Source organism: Pleurodeles waltl, chromosome 2_1 (assembly GCF_031143425.1).
Source record: "Pleurodeles waltl isolate 20211129_DDA chromosome 2_1, aPleWal1.hap1.20221129, whole genome shotgun sequence".
NCBI lineage: Eukaryota > Metazoa > Chordata > Amphibia > Caudata > Salamandridae > Pleurodeles > Pleurodeles waltl.
The window spans coordinates 781483844-781506251 of NC_090438.1; the positions used below are offsets into that span (position 1 = coordinate 781483844).

General features: G+C 42.9%; 1 protein-coding gene across 1 annotated transcript in view; it reads right to left on the bottom strand.

Moving 5' to 3' along the window:
* The window catches only part of STMND1 (stathmin domain containing 1), a 73688-nt gene that overhangs the window by 38777 nt on the left and 12503 nt on the right, over positions 1-22408 (bottom strand). Inside the window, exon 2 of the mRNA XM_069218451.1 lies at positions 12034-12214. Within this exon, the coding sequence (XP_069074552.1) occupies positions 12034-12214 (181 nt within the window). The remainder of the gene's footprint in view (positions 1-12033; positions 12215-22408) is intronic.

Here is a 22408-nt window from a genome sequence, read left to right on the forward strand (position 1 = left end):
GAATCCATTGGTGTAAAAGGGGGCGGCGCGTAGTAAGGTGCAAACTCCTGTCTCATTAGTATGAAAAAGGCAGACAATGGCTTTCCACATCATTGTGCAACACTGCAAATACTCAACTCAACAGGACTTACATAAGACAGCACACCTCCATCCCAGCATTATTTGCAAAATGTTGGCATTTCGACCTCTGTCTCTGGGACCAAAATACCACATAAAATGTAACATAGGAAAATAGGCATCACAGAGAGCATGCAGCAGTCCAGTAGGCCACTGTCTGCTACTTCAATGTCCCCAGTGGAGTAACTAAACTTGAGGGGTCCCCCTGCAAAGTCCCTTGAGGGGGGCTCCCCTCAGACCCAGTCAGAAGCCTGCCGTCCATGCACAGTGTACTGCACTGAGGGAGCCCCTTGGAGCTCGGGCCATCGTGCTCTGCGGGGACCACGGGGGCCTTTGTTACACCACTTGACGCCCCTAACTTGTACATACAGAGTGTGCGTTTTCAGAAATTCACTTCTTACACTCTGAAAAAAATTACCGGTTTCCCTCGGCCTTCTGTAACCATTCCACGGTTGGTGACCGCAAGACACTGGTGATGTCAGGGCCAATTAATGGCCCCTGGGCCTTTTCTTATGAAGGAGAGATCTTGGAACCTGCAGCTTCATCTAAAGCATGCTGAGAGCATCCGTTTTATGCTTTGTTGCTGCTGCTCACAATGTGCTAGGAATTAATGCAAAGTTGTGCATTATATCTTTCAATTGGAAGTTGCAAGAGAGGGAAAACACCTTCCAACCACCTCATTATTTCTGAACTCAAAATCTTCACCTTGCGATTTGGAAAGGCAAAGTGCAACACACGTGTACATTGTGAAGTTGTTGCTTTGACGCGAAATTAGCTGTGCCCGTTTTGCAAGTGTAAATTAGTTTTATGAATGTGGCCTTCTCGAGCTAGTCTTCCTTCAAACGTGGGTGTCGCACACCCACAGTGATGGGTGAGGTGCCAGCAGGCTTTGATCAATTTGATGTTCTCACTAATGTCACAAGGCGGTTCCCAGCACCACGGTGCAACTTCCTCTGCACGCCCCTGGCCGCTGTAAGCCCCGTCACCTGCCACTCACTACCTTGCCGCCAAAAAGTCAGCGGTCAAGTGAGCGAGGCTCCGCCCCTCTCTGCCAACTGACAGCCAGACACACAGCACGCTGGGAGAAGTGCCAGTTGAGTCGTCACTTCTTTGCAGAGTGAGGTGACTCCGCGGGTAATCAATACTGAGCTGGCATTTCTTTCGACGTAAATTGTGCATTTCTCCACTAGGTTAAAAACGTTGCTTAGCACGGAGCTGCCGTACTGCTGGTTCAAACAGGGACACACCGCACATTCTTGTTCTTAAGAACGCGGCCAAAAACGTAGGAACAATTAAACCTCTGCCATAACACTTTAATTCAGACGGTAATTTTAATAATGCAGATTACAGGTTTATATCATACAATATCATTCCAGCGTGACATAAAATCCATTCTGTAACATTTTCTTGAAATGCGGAAACGCTGATGATGTGACCAGGTTCTAAGCTGTGCTTATCTCGGACACCATAATCAACGTTTTGCACCACAGAAAGAATTAGTGGTACCTGAGTTTACACTTCATTTTCCTCCAGTATTCAAATGTGAATAACGGGACTAAGAGTGAGATATAAGCGGTTTCTGTTGATCCTTTTGTGGGCACCAAGCAAAAAGCTAAATTATTGTCGTCCAATTTAGGCCTGGTGCGACATTTTTATGTCACACTGCATACCCGCAAAACCTATTTGCTTTTATGCATTTGAAAACATTCAAACGGCGCAAAGCTATATGCACCTTTTTTTAACCTGGTGCGAACTTCACATAAACAGTGTATTCGTTTTTGACAGACAATTCCTCAGCAAAAAAGATGAAGCTGCATAAACACGTGTAAAAATATGCAACTATGTGTGCGTAGCACGACGCCCCAGTGCCCTTTCATTGGGGAAACGATGCTTTCTCGGCCACCTGAGGTGTCCGGAGTATGGAGTCTGCATATAAACAGCTGCATTAACCACCAGACTGTGACCCCAATGCGAAACAAGAAGTCTGAACACGGCCCACTTTATTGCTAGGCCATTTGCTTTCCTCCTTTGACCTTTTATGACAAGAGCGAAAAAGGTAGGACTAGTGAGCGTCTGTGATGCTTCTGGAATGCTTCAGTGAATACTAAAGAGAACTAGAAATATTCTATTATGACTTCAGGCAATAAATGCAAATTTCTGTTAATTACTTAGGCTCGAGTGAGGATGCAACTAGTACTTGGGGCTGAGCTACATAAGATGTTCGTGGTCACCGAGAAGTGCCTTAAGTGGGCCGGTATGAAAGTGCCTTAAGTGGGCCGGTAGGTATGAAAGTGCCTTAAGTGGGCCAGTATGAAAGTGCCTTAAGTGGGCCGGTACGAACTGGCCCTAGTGCGGGCACTTCCGAATTTTCCACTCATCAGTACCAGAGCTTCTCTTTAGCCAGGGAGAGTACCGGGACTCTGATGGACGGCATGGCAGGCTCAGGGTGGGTAGTCTATCAGCGCAGGAGTGGTGCTGCTGATGAGGTGGTCAGCACACCAAGCCTCTTTCTAGCCATATGTGGCATTGCTGGTAAAGACTCCAGCAGCCTGAAATTTCCCAGAATGTCCGAGGTTGGAGAGGGCCCGCATCACTCTGTGATTATCACTGCTGGGTGTAATTATGCCTTGCACAGTTAATCACACCAAGGGCCGGATTTACAAGGCCCTTGCGCCACACCAGCGGCATTTGTTTTACACTATTGTGGCGTTAAGGAGGCCGTTTCCCTGCACCATTTTTACAAAGTGGCGCAATGCTTGAGCCCATTAAATGTTTCCATTTAGCCCCACCCAAACTGCATGGCTCATTTAGGGGAGCACCTCCCTTATTTTCACCATTTACAGCACAGATTCGCCAGCATGTTACACGTACACATTTTCTCAATGAGAGGTGCTACGTTAAGGCAACTGTAGGTAGCAATCTCAAAGTGACCGCAAAATGGCTACAGGTTTACGAATTACAACAAATGGGCTAAAATGGCATTGATGCTAAAGGAAATAGAGCGCTCCAACAATAAAATATATTTTTGCCTCAAGCTTTGAAACTCCTTGTAAGGAACTGCTCGGACCTTTCAGACTTCAGCATGTCCTGATATCTGCAGACCATTTGTTCTGTCTAGAGTCTCATATTACTCCTTAACATTATTCAGTGTTTCCATCTCATAATACAGGGAGTGCAGAATTATTAGGCAAGTTGTATTTTTGAGGATTAATTTTATTATTGAACAACAACCATGTTCTCAATGAACCCAAAAAACTCATTAATATCAAAGCTGAATATTTTTGGAAGTAGTTTTTAGTTTGTTTTTAGTTTTAGCTATGTTAGGGGGATATCTGTGTGTGCAGGTGACTATTACTGTGCATAATTATTAGGCAACTTAACAAAAAAAAATATATACCCATTTCAATTATTTATTATTACCAGTGAAACCAATATAACATCTCAACATTCACAAATATACATTTCTGACATTCAAAAACAAAACAAAAACAAATCAGTGACCAATATAGCCACCTTTCTTTGCAAGGACACTCAAAAGCCTGCCATCCATGGATTCTGTCAGTGTTTTGATCTGTTCACCATCAACATTGCGTGCAGCAGCAACCACAGCCTCCCAGACACTGTTCAGAGAGGTGTACTGTTTTCCCTCCTTGTAAATCTCACATTTGATGATGGACCACAGGTTCTCAATGGGGTTCAGATCAGGTGAACAAGGAGGCCATGTCATTAGATTTCCTTCTTTTATACCCTTTCTTGCCAGCCACGCTGTGGAGTACTTGGACGCGTGTGATGGAGCATTGTCCTGCATGAGAATCATGTTTTTCTTGAAGGATGCAGACTTCTTCCTGTACCACTGCTTGAAGAAGGTGTCTTCCAGGAACTGGCAGTAGGACTGGGAGTTGAGCTTGACTCCATCCTCAACCCGAAAAGGCCCCACAAGCTCATCTTTGATGATACCAGCCCAAACCAGTACTCCACCTCCACCTTGCTGGCGTCTGAGTCGGACTGGAGCTCTCTGCCCTTTACCAATCCAGCCACGGGCCCATCCATCTGGCCCATCAAGACTCACTCTCATTTCATCAGTCCATAAAACCTTAGAAAAAGTCTTGAGATATTTCTTGGCCCAGTCTTGACATTTCAGCTTGTGTGTCTTGTTCAGTGGTGGTCGTCTTTCAGCCTTTCTTACCTTGGCCATGTCTCTGAGTATTGCACACCTTGTGCTTTTGGGCACTCCAGTGATGTTGCAGCTCTGAAATATGGCCAAACTGGTGGCAAGTGGCATCGTGGCAGCTGCACGCTTGACTTTTCTCAGTTCATGGGCAGTTATTTTGCGCCTTGGTTTTTCCACACGCTTCTTGCGACCCTGTTGACTATTTTGAATGAAACGCTTGATTGTTCGATGATCACGCTTCAGAAGCTTTGCAATTTTAAGAGTGCTGCATCCCTCTGCAAGATATCTCACTATTTTTGACTTTTCTGAGCCTGTCAAGTCCTTCTTTTGACCCATTTTGCCAAAGGAAAGGAAGTTGCCTAATAATTATGCACACCTAATATAGGGTGTTGATGTCATTAGACCACACCCCTTCTCATTACAGAGATGCACATCACCTAATATGCTTAATTGGTAGTAGGCTTTTGAGCCTATACAGCTTGGAGTAAGACAACATGCATAAAGAGGATGATGTGGTCAAAATACTCATTTGCCTAATAATTCTGCACTCCCTGTACATTTCCTAGCCCCGCTGTCTACTCTTATAGGCCTCAGACGGTTTGAAAAGTGGCAAAGCCGACGTGTTAGCTATTTTGTGGCCTAATTTAAAATATTTAGGTATTTCTATGTATTTTTATGCAATTGTACGTATTAGTATCTATTTGTGGATTTTCCACATGCCAATAAGTCAGAAATCTTGCCTCTGCCATGGCTGAGTGTTTTGCAAAAGTGGCAAATGCTTCCACACCGAAAAAAAAATGATTTTGTCATGGAACGGCATGTTTTAGGGAGAATACATATAGTCGAAAATCCAACAATGATGACATCTCCTAGTAAAGCTTCCACCACCAAATATTTGTTCCATTAACAGTGTGACATACCCGCACACCCTAAAATGCTGTGAGCTGCCCTGTATACTTAATGTTATATAAATCTCTGTCAACATTTCCATGACCAGTCTTCAAGGAGTGAACTCTACCACATAACAACAGATACATTGGTGGAGTTAACCTCAATCCACCTGGAGTACTCTTCATGTCAAGTCCTGTTATTGATGTTTATATCATTCACTGCCATTAGTGGGGCTGTGCAGTGCTGTCAGATTTCGGGTGCCATCACACCCTCATGTTGAGGATGCCACGGCAGACTTTCCTTTTTTTAAATGTTTTATTTGGATAACCAATAGTGGGGAACCGGGTAATATGCTGCTTTCCTGTGTTTCTTTGCTAGGTATGTGGGAAACTGCAAAATTCCTTTCAATAAAATGTTGTGAAATTATATGAAGATTTCCTGAAATTAAGAGAAACATGTTTCCAAAGTGAAATGCGGTTTGCTGGCAACTGGCATGGCGTTGTTTTAAGTGCACCTCACATAAAAAAAAGTCTCAAGGGCTAACAAGAGCAGTCCAGTTTGAGCAGAAAAGGTCTGTCGATTAGACAAATTATGTGCGAACCACTCTCCTTTGGTATCTCGCGAAACCTTTCAATACAAAGTGCTTTCTCATCTCACTTAAAAATGTATAGAAAACGGCATGTTTCAAAAGTTACTTCATAATTCAGGAATTTCGGAAATTTCACCGGCATAGTTAAAATTCTACCGAGGCCCATTTGGCTTGTATGTGTGTTATTGTCATTTTATGAGCAGAGCCTGACTTAAAAGCTATGCTGCAACGTTGTAAGTGCTAATCAGCAATCCACTTTGTGGTGGATTTTTCATTCACCATTGTCTTTATCAGACTGTCGGCGACAGTGCTACCCCACCACTGGCAGATATCCGGATCAGGGATCGAGCATACATGGTCCTAGAACTTGCATGAGTGGGCCCACATTCTTCCCACGCCAGCTCTCTCCAGAGGCAGCCAGGAACAGATCTGTGCGGTTTCTGCTTCTTTGGTATATGATCTTGTTCTTTCCTATCTGTACTTTTTCTCCATGCGCACCAGGCATAGCATTCCATTGTTCCATGCACAAAGCGAGTGGACATTATCTAAGCACACTGTTACCTCATGTGCAGGTTTCAGAGCCCCACATGGTGGTAATAAGCGCTATATGCTGGCTGCAATAGAATACAAAGGGAACGAGGAGTTGTCGTTCTCGGTCACACACCACAGACCATGTTCCTTTATGTACTTGGTGGTCAGCTGGTGCAAGGGGTCGGTTTAAATATTAAACAGACACAGTTAATGCCTAAAATGAAATGTGGTGTGGTGATTAAACACAGCTTGCAACCGGTGCCGGCGCATTATCTTGCAAGGTTTGCTATTTTAAATGAAAACAACAAGGATGTTTTTGAAGTAGTCGGTGACTCATGCGTTGATTTTACCCATGCAGTGCGATCGTTTGAAAGTTCATCATCAGTTCCTTGAACTCCCACTGCTGCGGGATGTATTTAAATGGCTACCGCACAGGCCTAGCTTTATAAACTCTGGTGTAAAGGGTGGTATTCACGCCTAGTTATCACACCAATTTTTTTTTTAAGTCACATATTTCACTTGAGTTTTATATAGTGTGAACAAGATCCGAGGGGTGTCAGGGTGCTTACGTAAAATAGTTAAAATATATCAGTATTTAATTTAATTACAGTGTATTGTACTATTGATTTTATTAACTTCTTCATCAATCATCACCATGATCGTTCTCAGATTGAGTTGCGGGTTCCTATGAGGCAGACTCTTTTCAATCGGGCAGATTCGAGTATTACTATATATGTCAACATTCCAGATCCTTGGTTTTACAGTGACAGCAGAGGTAAGGAGGCCTCAGTCTCTGACGGCGATGATGCAGACTGAAACCTGGAGGATGCCGACATTTAGATGTGTGGTTTTCCCTTTTGCTAGGTTTTTCTCTTTTGTGCGGCAATGTGCTCTGTGTAATCAACAGCGCAGCCCCAATTACGGGCCATTAGATTAACTAAACTATGTGCGCTAACTCCTGTTTACAGTATATATCGCAAATATGTTTATGATTCGTCTGCTAAGCACCCCCTGCAATTTTACCCTGGCAACTACCAGGTCATGTCGATTTTGTGAAGTGAGCACTAAAATCTGCCCGTAGTGCTCCGTTTTTATGGCAATCATTTTAATTGGGTGCTTAATTGCGCGATGTCTCAATATGTACCCTAAACTCTCTACTTGGTCGACAGTAATCAGTGGTAAGTGTTAGTACCGTGTGGCCTGAGTCTATGGGAAGCTCTTGTGCTGGAAGATGTGTGGTCCTGCCTAGGATGGGGTTGGCGAGAGGAGATGGCAGTAGGGATTCTGGCTGGTGATAGAGGCAGCTGTAGCCATGCACTGCTACAGTGAAACCAGCCTTCTGCCATCGCATATGGACCAGTGTACGACCGGTTTACTTCTGAAATCTTGGCATTGTGCATACACACCCAAAGGTGTGACCTACTGCTTGTGTGCTTTTGGGCTGTGATAAAGGCGTCTTGAAGAAGCACTTTTGCCCTACCTCCAAAATAGCTGTTAAATTGACAGATAAATAACAAATGCCAACTCACTCTAATTTAATACGACGTACCATATTTGAAAACTCTGTTGGTGAATGATCAAAGTGCTATACACGTATGAAGTCGACCACAGCAAAACTATACACTGCAGAAACTGCCACGGCTAGGAATGGCAAAAGGCAGCTAAGGTCAGACTGGTTAATAGGCCTTCATGAGTACATCTAGTACGGTCAGGACTAGGGATAGGTGGTGAACTCCGCTCCGCTCACTGAGTTTGTGAAGGTTTTCCCACTCCGCACTCTGCGTAGAGCGTGGAGTTCCCAAAAACTCCGCGTTGTGGAGCGGAGCAGAGTTTTTTCCTCGCTTGTGCTCATCAAAGGTGAGTTGGCGAGCGCGAGCAAGGAAAATCTTACTCAGGACCACCTCCTGGCGAGATTTCTCAACGCGAGTGGTTGCAGCATGGTTGCAACCACGCGCATTGAAAAACCTTCCGTTCACATTGAGGTAGCGCCGCTCGAGAAGAAAATAATCTCGAGCAGCAGAAAAGAAGCAGCTTCCTCTTGTGCTGCCCAGGGAGCTGTTCACACTGATTTTTCAGCACGGGACAAACACCTGGAGCTAAAAATCAGCGCAAATAGCATGACCTAACGCACCCCACCGCTTGCGGAACTCCACGCAGCGCGGCAGAGTTTTTGGGGCACTTCGCAGAGCTCTGTGTAGCGGAACTCCACCCAGGCCTAGTCAGGACATGTGTTTGTCGTTTTTCTTCTGAAATAAATTTTCCATGTATCTTCCTGGACATTTTGCTTCGAATCACTGAGCTATCAAATTTGGAGTTGAAAAATTAAAAAGATATTAACTTGTGTTCTCGCAAACTATATTCATCATTGATGATTAAAAGTCATGTCTGTTTAATTCAGCCTGCTTCTGTTTCAGTGTGGTGAATTATTACTAATTACAAAAATCTTCAATAGGTACGAACTATATAGTAAGTGATTTGTGAGCATGTTTTTGTTCTTATCCAAAGATCAGCTCATTCACTTTTCATGGCATCTCAGTGGCACATTGATGTGTACTGAATTATGTTATGCAGTCATTACATTAAATGTCACTTGGAAAAGTAACTTGTCCATCATAATAAATAAGTGAACAACTTGCTGCTACAGCGCACACATTACTTCAGTTTTAGGGGTGTAACGCAGGCCGCTGAAGCCCTGCAGCGCAGGTGGCCCCCACCCTTCAGGGAACCCACATTTAGTCTAAATCCTATTAATATTAATGAGATATGGGACTATCGGATGCCCCTCTTCACGTTCTACACAAGGGACATCTATTTACGTAATGCCACTGATTAGTGGCGTAAGACAAGATGATGCCCTCCCCTACTGCAGAATATTGTGAGGTGGCCCTTAGACTTTGATATCCTTCAGATTTCAAAAGGCCTTGAGATTAATGGGGTCCCAGAAGGGTTATTCCTTGATTGAAAGCTGGATTGATCAGCAGATTTGCACTTTCTGTGTTCTGTAAGTGTATAGTTAACATATAAAGTGAAGCAAACCAGGGCGTTAAGGTTCTATAGGTGCTCAGGTGATAGTTTGCTGGGGACAAAGTCAGGGGTTAGATCCTGGGTTCAAAGGGTAAATCCTGGAATCTGTTTATTGGTTGGCATGCCATTTTCTTGAGTGGCAGATGCGTTATTTCCATGTATCCGCACCCAGGGAGGAGGCTCTTCCCCAAGTGGGTTACCCCAACCTGGGTGTGGAAACTCTGCTCTTGTAAAGTTACTACTCGTAACTTTACCTTTGTGAGCACCCAAAAGTAGTAAACTTAAACTGAAATCTAAGTTTACCTTTGTGAATTGGCCCGTAAGTGTCTTGAATGATGTGCTATTCCGGATGGTGGTTATGTGTTGTCATTTCCAGAATCTTACAGCTAAACTGTCAGTCATGTTGTGCAGGACTTGAACTTAGCAGATCAGTGACTTGGGTAAACTTGTCAGGATGCTGCAGCAGCAGCACCCTATACTCTTAGAGAACAGGCCCGGAATATGTATGCCAAGTCTGCTTTGTCTAGAAAGTGCATGGGTAACTTATTTATCTAGAGGTGCTGATTCCACACTCTGGTGGGTACTTGAAGTTTGGCAGATGCGTGACACGGGAACGTGCCAAAAAGTGGCAGATTGGTGTGCATTCTAAATAGGGAGGGTGGGATATCCTCCCTAGCAAACATATGTCTAGCTAGGGTAGATAGGATATCTGCTAATTCTTGGCGCACGTCCTGCAGCTATCAAACTTTAAAAGAATGTTCTATCAATTGAGAAATGTGTCTCAAGAAAGTCATGATGCTAATTACTCAAGTTTGTAGCTGTTATTTACGCACACGGGGAGTTGGACATAAATACTACTCCGTCCCTGAATATAAGTGAGGAGAAAATATGTGCAGAAATTCCAGGTGGTGAAACTTCCATTACCATCTGGTACTTATGCATCGGATTCCTCCTATTCGGAGTGAAACCCCATGAAATAGGGGATATTTTGCATGCAATTCACAGATTCTTTGAGTTTTCTCATACACATTTAGTACTTTCTATGATGAGCAGATAGTAAATATGTGCTAGAAGGGAAGTATGGGGTGGGCTTCTGGGGGGGTGGGGAGTAACGGGGAAGGGGAGAATGTTGCCCTGCAAGGTGGATTTGTCAGAGGATCAAGAGGGATTGGGACTGGGATGGTGTTGCATTTCAGTCCTTTCTCAATACAGTTGTTCCATCCAGATTTTCCGGTCATAAATATTGGTCCTGTGTTCCCATGAGTGGGAAATATAGGTGTAGAAAATCGGCCAAATTATTGTGTGAAGTAGAATTTCTCAGAGGAATTGCCCTTCACCCAACTTTTAATGGGGGTCTTGGGCAGTGGGCTGAGGCTAAGACCTTCACTGGAGAGGGCAAGTGATAGAAAAGACCACTAGGAACAGCTGTTTACGTGGGTGCTTCGTGAGGATAACTTGTGGAGAAAGCCTTGGAACACAATAGCATCCAAGCCTCTGGTATTAGAAGCATGGATGTCTGGAAACACAGGTGGCCCTCGGGTGTCGAGAGCAGGTACTTTTTTGAAGTGAAGGATTATAGAGAAAGTACTGATGCATGTAACTTGTTTGCAGTCAGTCTTTCTGATTTTGTTTGGGATCGGGACAGGGATGGGTAGAAAAGGTAGTGTGAATTCAAATGGGGTTTCCGTTGGGTAGCACGTATATTCAACAGGTTTTTAGAGAGGAAGGTTATATTGTACAATGACGTGGAGTTGACTATGCCAATAGAAATAAATGAGGGGATTTAATGAGCAGACAATTCCATGCGTTCTTGGGTCAGTCTGGGACAGTTCGTTTGGAAAAAGGGTTAATTTTAGCAAGATCATGGACGAGAGATGGATGAGGATGTCCTTGATGAGCTTCAGTTGAATGGCATGCCCTTCACAGAAGGATTTTAGGCAGGAAAATCGATGTCCTTAGATCATGTGAAGGTGGTAAAATATAAGGGGGTAGTGCAGTATGTGGTGGAGGAGTCAGGCTAGCACAGTTTAGAGTGTTCAATGTATCCCTGATCAATCAGAACTAGGACTAAAAAGCAATCTGCATGTGCACCACATTTTGGTAGTTTTGCCTGTAAAGTATGATGTTTAATTTTGAGGATTCTCAATATTTTTAGCAGTGAATTTCGGTTACAGTTACTGGTGGTAACAAGCTTGAGAAACATGAGGTTTTGTCTTTTATTCTGAATGTTACAGGAAGGTGAGTTGAAGTGAGTTTCTTCAATCTGTGTGTCTCCCCCACTTGGTGGAGTCCTTTTCTGAGTAGTGCAAGAGTACTCTGAAGGATTAACGTTGTGTAGGACAGATCACCCATGCTGTCTGTTGACAGAAAGAATCGTGCGTAGTGTAGTAAAACACTGTTTGGAGGGTGGGTACTAGTTTTTTTGGTGACACCATGAACTGTCCTCAGGATGTTAGGAGGATGTACTGAAAATATGCATCATAATGTAGGTGTGGATGATAACATTACTTAACAATTTGAAATACCTGCTGCGAGGGGTGTACACCTTTGCAGACGTGGAGAAGGCATGATCACTCTTGTGGAATTAAGTGAACGCTGGAGTGTAATGAAGTGGAACATCACCTCCAGCAGGAAAATGATTGCGTAGAACCACCACGATTGATAATTTCATATTTTGCAACAGAGGAATTCAACATTCTTTTCATTTTACCTGTGAGGAGTCCATTTTGTCTGTCTCGAGGAGATGGTAATCTCTCTACTACTGTTTCTGGCACACTTCCCGGTATTGGCTCATCCTCAAACCCAACTCCACTGTCCAGGGTGCCTTTGGATAAGGCTGATCCATCTCTTGGGGTGCGAACAACATTTTTCTCAGAGTTGACATTTTTACCCTGAAAATAAGAAAAAATGGATACAAATGTTTTATAAACAACACAAAGTAGTAACGACTGATAGAGATCTTTCTCCTTCATAGCCAAGGGTGGGGACTATGCCATTTTATTGCCTCTCCAGGAGTCTAAATACAATACTTCACTTTCATGAATGTCATCTTTGTTGTAATTATTGTTGTTGTCCCAATTACCGCTTTTTACCTGCTTCTTAAATTTCCAAGAGAAGATTTGCAAATTTGGTACAATGCCAGAACTATGGATTTGAATAAGTAATGTTTGCATTGCTCACTCATTCCAAGAGCAAAGCATCAGGATCCTTTCTTCAAGATGTAACAAGAGGAAGGCGGAAGGTTATTAGCCGGGAATTGCTCTGGTTGCATCTGGTAGTATCCGAGTGAACCTGGTAGTTAGGAAAACTATGTGCTGCCTTTTTGGACCTGATGCACAGAAGTTATCTTGGGTACACTGGTATGAGCAGCAGGTCTCACAGAGTGTCTGGGGTGATAATTAGTAATGTGGTGTCTGGGGTGATAATTAGTAAAGAAAGGGTAATGCAACGGAAACTGTGACAAGCAATAGAAAAAGTATAACAAATGGATCCTGTGGGCCTCTACCTGAAGCCAGTTGAAGCTTCACAGCACAGCAAAGATGTGAATATTTTGGCAACTAAATCAGCTATCCGTTTTAGACTTTCTCTTGGACTTGACTATAAGGGAGTCAGGAAAGTCAAGAGAGAAGCAGTTCCTGCATTGCAGCAGAAGGGATAGGTATTTAGTTCCCCACTACTAACTGCATTATTGAAAGCGAAATACATGTCAAATGTTACACATAACCGTCCTTGAAAAATCATTAAAATGTTACGAGACCTGCAGGTCTAGCGACTCGATTAATCGAATTGACCTAACTATATTTCGCTTGAACAGTAAACTTGTCTCAAATTGTGTGATCCTTTTCCTTCATCATCACATATGAGGGCACCTTCAAATATGTGAGTTCTGCATTTCTGCTGTACAGAAGAAATATTTTGCTCAAGATAATAGACTTAAATAGACTATCTAATCATAATCTAGCCTACACGTAGGGTACACAGGCTTCCTGACTTGTCTCTTACTTCACTACTTGCATTGTCATTAGGTTGGGGGCAGGAATGTTTTTCAGTTCAAGTTTAAAAAATCTCAATTTTAATAATTATATAACTAAAACATGATGTGGCAGCACACAGTCATTTACAGGCATCACTTTCTCCATTGAAATAGCTGCAGACTTTCACATTAATGTGCAGTTATACAGATAAAACCTACAGTGTAAAAACAATAATGTGTCGAAATTGTGTTTTAGCAAACAAATTCATCATTTGCACATCACTAAGTAAAGTGTTCAGATGTGTTTTGATCCTATTAGAAACGTGCTTTCACAACTGTGGAAATATTATATAGTTCATTTAGAAACTAAGTAAGTGTCGAGTGCTAGAAAATAAACCCAGGCATCCTACATCCTCCCATTTCACACTTTTTTTGTACAGCACAATTGTCAGCCTGTTCACTTTAGAAAATTCTCTAACTCTGAAGTGAGAGAAAGAAAAGTAAACACCAACTTCCAGGATAAAATAAGCAGCAAACTGTACAAGATGTAAGCTGACATTTAACCTTTGCCTTTGAACCACAGCAACTGTGACAAGATAAAAACAAGATTTTAAGGTATTGTTAATGCTCATTCACGTTTGGAGTGAACAGAACACCTGTTCTTAATTGTTTCACCAGAACAGGCCAGCAGGCCCTAAAAATAACTCACCCTGGTAAAATGTAACTCGCCATAGGGAGTTGTGAGTAGATTTCTCGAGGCCTGTGTGCAATATGAATTAAATGATTATCTTGTTTGTTACTGTAGCTTAAACTGAAATTCCTTACAAATACTAAGCATTATTCAAGTGGGAGGCACCATCAAACAGGAGTGAGTGGGAATGCTTACTGACAGTCATTGGGCGATACCGGCAATGATGGTCCAAGTAAGAAGGGGGTGCTTACCCTGTGCACCAGCATGGGGCATTGACTAAGATGCTAAGTTGAAGCACCAACATTCATAATTGTAGTTTCCATGAGATGGAGCCATTATTCCGGACAGTCAGCATGGGATGCTGCATGGATGTGTGATGCAGGCGCTGAGTGTAATTATCACCAATTAATTGAACTAGTTGGTTGCTCTACGAGTTCTCAATTGATGCAAGAATGTCCTTTGACCCTGCTCATGACACATTATTGGTACTACAAACCTTCAATACCACATTATAAATGTTCTCCCTACCAGTATTGCATATTTCAAACTGCCTATGTAGGGAATTAAGGGAGTTCTTATGTCAAACCAAACCCTTCTCTTGAGCTCTATCAATACCTCGTTAAATGGCACTTTTCAATTGTCATTCTACTTACTTCATATAAATACTAGAGAAAATGTAATTTAAATGGGGCCCTGGAAAAACATATTTCAGAGGTGTTTGTGTGATTCCCGTTTCTGAGAGTTAGTTTGGCATCAGGCGGGCTTCAATTATCCGAGAATCGGCAGTAAAACTGGATAGGGTGGGCTTCTAAATATGTCTTGCCCATGGCTTCAAAAATCCTCACGAAGGCAGTGTCAAAAAAGCATTTGCAATGCAAGGGGTCTTGCATTTGCTCATGTTAGAGCTGATCGCGTTGTAAACTCCTAACCCGACTTTTCACCTATCGGGCAAAAGTGCATTTATGTACATAACCCGAAAAAGTTAAATTAACTATGTAAAGCGCTCGACTTCTGCCAAGCCAGATCGCGCTCGTAAATTAGAGAAAAAGAAGTCCACGAGCCCGATGAAAAACAGCGAGCCCCGCATGTTTTCTGTACTTGGTCACTGCGCTCGAGGAGGGCTAGCCGCCGGAAAAGGCATGACGTATGCGTGCCTTCGACTAATGAAAGCAAGCAGATTTTATTAGGCAAGCCCACGAACCAATAAAAAACACTGACGTGACGTTGACAGGGCTCCAAGCCCTTTTCTAAACACTAAAGCGTCTCGCTGCAATACGCATGCGCGAGCGCATGCAACGCAGGCTCGGCCCTAAAAACGTGTGTGCTGCAAAGACGAAGATCTGTATTTGACATCTATGCTTTTTTATGCCTATTCTGAAAATTTACATGCATTTTGAACCTTTTTCTTATATGTACTTATTCTGAAACTATCTCTGCAGCATAGTGAGTATAAGCACAATCATGAAAAGAAACAATTAAATATTAAAAAATATAAATCCATAGCTGATGGAGGGGATCGGGAGCTGAAAACCAACAACATGGGGTAAATCGTGAAGAGGTGAAGAAACTATGGCCCATATTTATACTTTTTTAGCGCCGCATTTGCGCCGCTTTTTAACGCAAAAGCGGCGCAAACTTGCAAAATACAATTGTGTTTTGTGTTTGTGTTTGTGTTTTGTAAGTTTGCGCCGCTTTTGCGTTAAAAAGTGGCGCAAATGTGGCACTAAAAAAGTATAAAAATGGGCCTATATGTTATAATTCGATGCATGAAATTAAACACAGCATCTTTCTTTCAGAGCTGCTAAGCTAAGGTGGAATATGAAGGTCTATCATAAACCACACTTTCCGTCCTTAGTATTTCTTGCTCTTCATTGGTGGACGGGGAACTTGAAATAAAATATGATTGACTAGTATCTGGCAAAGATAAAGGCTGCTTTATCTTGTTGATCTCGGGATATTAGAGACTAGCTTTTGGGATGTTGGAATGTGATTTAAATATTTATATTTAAACATTTACAATTTAATTTAAATATTTCAGACACCTATGTTGCAAATGTTTTTGATAATTTTGTGAGCTTCACAGTGTTCCTGAGGGTTTTTAAAAATGCAGAAAAAAAGCTTAAAAATTCTGTTTTGGAAAAGAAAAATATTTTAGAGGAAAAATTCTGCTGCTAGAACATTTTTTTGCAGGACATTTAGCCTCCTGGGAAATACAGAACTCTATTGACTGAATTTCAATTTCTTAGAGCCCTAGTTTGTTATGATATATTAGTTGCTCTTTTGTAAAGCATATGAATTGTCATTACAACGGTTCCTTCGGGCTGAAAGACTGAACTGCAAGAATAGCAAAGGCTGTAGTAGAGTTCATCATTACACTAAAGTAAAAAGACGTTTCTTACCCTTTATAAAACAAGAAGTAATCTTGAATTGACTTCAGAAGAAGTGGGAGGGGCTTAGGCTTCCAGTATTGGCAGGCCTACACAGAAATGGCCATATCACAGAAGTGCCCCCTTGGGGGCAACGGGCATGTGCACCCAATTTGCACATCTCGGGGGCCTTTTGGTATTACAGTAGGGTCCGCAGACACTTGTGCGGCCCCTTTTGTAATACTGATAGCGCTGGCACACGTATAGGGCCAACGGTATCACCAGAGGGTGTTCCCTCATTTGCCCCTGCACCCGCACCATATATTTTAGATGTGGGCTCAAAGGAAAAGAAGCTGTCAGGAAGCACACTCATAGTGTGCCATCTAAAAGGTGGCACACTGTCAGTGTGCACCCTGATGGCAGCCCTCTACAGGTGGGAAAGGCAATCCCATGGATGCCCCCAGACATCCCTTTGCAGGCTGGTGCAGTCACTCACTGCACCCTCCTGCAAGGGGATCTGTCATCCTCTTACAGATCATGGCTCATGGTCAGGGCTAGCAACACATTTCAAAATAACATCTGTATAACCGACTATTGAGCACAAAAATATTGTACTATAAAATAATTTTAGCCAGAATATCTACTACCGAAACAGCATGAAGATAAATAGATATGGGAAAGTACTGACCTATTGTTCTGAACTCAGCAAGTATATATCTAGATATGTACATATTTGCATAGTACCTAGATGTGGAGTTAGTTATAGTAAATCTATACTTTCTCGTAGTAAACTAACATTCACAACTGAAATACATCATATTACATGTCATATAATTAAAGGGGCCACAATTTAATGAAATGTCTAAACTGGTTGATAATAATAGTAAGTTTGTACATAGTAGATATAAAAAGCTGAAGTTTCTCTTGGTGCTATAATACCGTACTATAGGGTGTTTTTAATTAATTTATGTAGTTGATTTGTACAGCCCTGTGTATCACCCTGTAGTCACTTTGGAGCAGATCCACAAAACAGAAGTGTTACAGAAACAAGCAATATGAGTTCAGTCAGATGAGAGTCAGTCCCCTATCTGCCTTCTTTAATAGACGACCCAAAGGGAAACTGTCAGCTCCATGAGCATCTGAACAGTTCAGTTCTGAACGGCTTTCTGAAATGGAGATCATTTTGATATTTCTCTTAGGCTAAGGTTCAGGACGTACCAGGGTCTGGGACCCTACACTCCCATTCCTTGATCATTGTATTTTTGAGAAGAAGTTGCATGAAGGCTCTTGGTGGGGCTGTAATGCAAATCAAACTTTGCAACTATCCTGAGTCTTTGTTCCAGTCAGCTTTATGAACAATACAAAGCACGTTGAAATTTATCTTGGACTCTAGTGGGAACAATGAAGTACTTTCAGAATTGGTTTCACATGGTTATGGTTCTTTTGGTTCAAACACAACCTGGCAGCCTGATTTTGAAGTTTGTGTAGGTGCAGTGTCTTTGGTACAGAGGTAGTAGTGGAAAAAAGCCAGCACACATTCAGGCACAGTGATACTGACGTATTGTACTGTATAGCAACATTTACATAGTACTTACCACATCTAGGTGTGCTGTAGTGCTTGCCTACATGGGTAGTATGCTACATCATGTAGGGCGTGTGTTTGAAAATGTGTTGTCTTTGTTTTCATTATATAAGCAAGTGTTTCCATGATTGCGTGGGTGTTGTGAAGTCCCCTTTTTGGATGGTCACCCCCGCTTTTTGCTGCTGGATGCTGTTGCTATTGACCTGAAAGTGTAATGAGGCCTGCTAACCAGACCCCAGTGCGTTTTCCCTTGAATTGTACTGAGATTTCACAAACACAATTGGCAAGGACTTTACCACCCCTGTAAGGCCCAAGTAAATGGTACTAGTGGTACCAGGGCAGAGTTGGTAAAGGGGTCAGCAGGGTTGCAGTACTGATTGTGCCACCCTGTTTGACCAGAGTAAAGGTAAACCTGCAGAGCTGCCATGTCAGCCTGCTCAAGCAGACTGCCTGCTCGAGTTCAACTCTGTCCACACCAAGTGCAGGCAGAGTCCATTCACTGCCATAGCACCGGTCAGTCTCCAGTAAGGCAGGCCTCTTATAGCCCAGGAGCCTGATGCCCCAACCAAGTTCCCCAGTGTTTGGTGTCAAACACAGTGTTTTCTAACCCTGAGCAGGATTCTTATGCCCAGGATTAACAAGCGTGTACCCTGGTGGCCTCCTTAGAGGATGCCTACCAAGATACCAGCTTTTCCCTAACTTAGCAGGCTCTTCTGAGCCACTTGCCACCAAGACCCGAGTCTGCCTTCCTACTGGTCCTGCTAACACTTCCCCCAAGATGGAGACAAAGGACCTGGGTAGGAAGGAGGACACACCTCCGCCCTCCCGGATGGCTAGTGGCCTCAAAGCCTCTCACCACCCTTGATAGCTAATCTTTGTATCTCTCTCAAGGACAAAGCCCTTCCTGTCCTGTCCAGATTGGCAGGCAGGGAAATTAGTTATGTAGGAGGTGTACACCTCCAAAAGTTAGCCACCCCTACAGGGTGGGCTAGGAGGTCTGTACAGCTGAGGAAAGGTTCTGCTGTGTTGGCAAACCTTAGAAATAGTGGGCTCTGGGTAGAAAAGTGACATATCCCCACGGGAAGATGTCACTTAAGGGGCAGACTAGCCGTAGAGACCAATAGCCTATTGGCTGCATCCCTCACACCCTTAACACCCCCTGAACTAGGATTTAAGGGGCTCCCCTGGCACCAGAACCTCAGTTCTGACTTTGAATTCAAGAAGTGGCACAGAGAAGACACTATCACTGACAACAGGACTGGGAACTCCCTCACAGTACAAAGAGAGGACACTTAAATGCCCTGAGTAGACCATATACTGGAACTGCATGATTGACATGTGCCTGTGGTGTAAACTCATTGCTTCCAGCATGAGGGAGCCCAGTGGAAGCCAGAAAGTAAAGCAGACTCCCCTGACTCTTGGTACCAGTTACCTGTAACCTGCAGAACAATTGTTGTGCTGGGTCACAAGAATTGCAACCCATCGGGCCCCTTGTGCACGAGCCCAAATAGAGTAAGTGTCCTGCACCCCGGGAGAGATAGTGGGGTTCTCACCAAGTTTTGAGCTGCTACTCCATCCTGGACAACCTCCAGCCAACAAAGTGATGACAGACTACTTTTGCCGCTGCCAAGACTCATCAGTCACCAGCCCAGTAACCAACCCCATCTCGGACATCACCAAGTCCAGAGTAGCTCCCAGTAAAGTGACCAACATCAGCAACAACCCCACTCCTGAGACCCTGTATCCTGAAAAAGGCGACTTTGAGAGAAGTGTCAAAGCATCTTTGGCGTGACCCTCTCGTGATTGACAGCCGAAAGGCTACCACTGCACCCGAAGCCCTGGTAGTAAAGATCCTGCTGTGGAATCTAGGTCCTTGAACCCAAAAGGCCTCTAGTCTCCAAGGTTAGAGAGTAGTTCGACCCCCAAGTGTGTGTCAAGTGCTGCAATTTTGACAGTGCCCGTGGATCCCATCAGTACAAACAACAGCCACAGCACCTGTGCACCTGGACTACCTGGGCAAGGTAACAAAGTACTGCCTGTTCAGTCTTGGTCTAGGGACCTGCCAAGCCTTAACCCCAGGTGGGTTCCACTGAATTAACCCCACAAGTGTGCGATTGCACTATGTGATTTCCCCCCTTTGACTTCAATGGAACTGTGTGACAACTAAAAGTGCATCTATTTTTCAACGCTTCTAAAAAAACACAACTCTGGTTGTATGTAGGATAAAAAGTTAATTTTGGTGTCCAAATTAAGATTAAAAACTGCTTTCTTTTTTTTAATTGATGTCGGATTTCTTTCGAGTTGTGTCATTTACTTACCGTCCATGTGCGTGTTGTGAAATGCTTTACACATGTTTCTCTAAGTAGCCTGACTGCTCTTTTTCACCCTACCAGGACTGAGCTAAGGTTTACTGGTGTGAACCCGAGGTCCACTTCTTGGTAACATTCTAGTATTACATAGTAATAGTCCCCAGGCATAACGCATAATACTGCCACCTTGCTACAGTGATGATCACATAGTTGCAATTTAATTATGGGACACATCACTTAGCAGTGTTATGGATGAAGAAGTGTAAGAGAATCATGCAGTTTATGACATTAAGTAATCTGGCAGTTTTGATCAGTTCTGCAGGTCCCTTAATAGTAGTCCTTAAGTGTGTAGTCCAGTTAGGTTGGTACTGTAATGGGATGTACATTCTGAGATATTATATTTAAAGTTTATGGTCCTGAGCAGGAATAGGTTGGAAGAAGTCATAGTAGAGATATCTGCTGGGGTGAACTTTGATGATAACATCCCAATTCTGACTGTGATTGTGGGATGTCAGGAAGTAGTCATAGCATGTACCTTGGTGGGAGCTGCAGTGGTGGACTAAATTAAAATCCTCCATTGGCCAGCGGAATGTGGCAGATCTCTATAGTTATTCCATGCTTCATCAGTTTTCATGGGTTGTTTGTTGATGGGGACTGGCACAGTCCCAGTTTTGTCTTATGTGAGAGTGTCAAGCAAGCATAGGGGACTTATTTTGCAGTCTTTATACACCACAATCAAGTGCCTTACAGCTGAGTGTTATAGTATTATAATTAGTGTGGGGCAAGAGCATTATATATTGTATTGTGTTGTAACAGCAATTAGAGATTTCTTACTACTCCTGACAGGGCACTGAAGTGCTTTATGCCAGGAAGCACACTGCTCAAGAACCCAAGACGTATGGGTTGTTTTTTGGTGCTTATTGTTGGTTATTGGAATTAGTGTTGTGCTCCTAAGGAAATCATTTCATGCATGAAGATTAAATTAATAGGACTTAGGTGCAATCTTTGGAGGTGCAGGGTAAGTGAATTCATGCAAATGGTTTGTTATATTAATCTATGAGCTATAGGAGATTAGCTCCTGCTAGATTGTAGGGGTGTGACTTTTAAGGAAAAAGTTGTGATCTTTGAGATAGGGTGTTGGCAATTTGCAAAGATACACCAATTAGGATTACGGTGAACATGCATGTGGCTTAGATTAGGCTCTGTTCAGAGAGAGGAGGAATGTGGAGGATGGCTATAAGGGGAGGTTCATTTGAAAGAAAAAAGAGAGGAAACAATCTAAAGTTTTATATCAAAGTCAATTTTCATGGAATTAAAGAGAAGGCTTTTTTTAGATTGAATGGAATATTAGGATGCAAAACTAGAAAGGACAACATTATTTTCATGTATGATACTGCTGTATATAAGGTACTTTGATAAACACTAGAATCAGGTGAATGGTCTAGCCCCTGAAAAGCTGCTGCTAGGCCACTACTTCTGAAAGAACAGCAGATCAGCTTGAGGTCTAGAACCATAAAGTAATGGCTGGACAGATATGAGATAATTAAGTCAATGTAGTTGTGGACAAGCGATGACTGATGATTTGGTACCTTGCCACCATCGATGACATCTTGTCTCAAGTTATGCAAAGATTATATGTTTGGCGAAGTCCAGCAAAACACTAAAATTAAAAAAATATGAAAACACACACTTTCTTTCATAGGCTCATGTGGGTCCATTTTAGTAATTTAGGTGCCATAAACAGGCATCTCAACACCTCAATCCATTAAGCACTTTGTAGGAGTGGGATTTATTTTCAGAACATAGAGAGATGCAGGTTGACACCCTTTGCACAACATTGGTATCATGGAAGAATAAAGGGCCAGTGTAAAAAATTAAGTCTAGATTATTGACTTTATGAGAAATGCTCGGTGCAGGACCTAGGCTGGGGGCTAACAGAACGAAGGAATGGTAGAGGCTGACTCTCACCCTAGCATTAGGATTGGAGATTTGGTTATGTTCAAGCATAGAAACCGTTCTCTCATCTGGTGATGAATATTATATGGTGATGTTAGCTTGGTTCACACTGTAGTTTGGTGTAGTTTTTTGTGTTTATGTACATTGTACGAAGCACCAAATCTTGTTCAGCACCAGAGGGTGCATGAGGATGCAAGTTCAAGCTTCG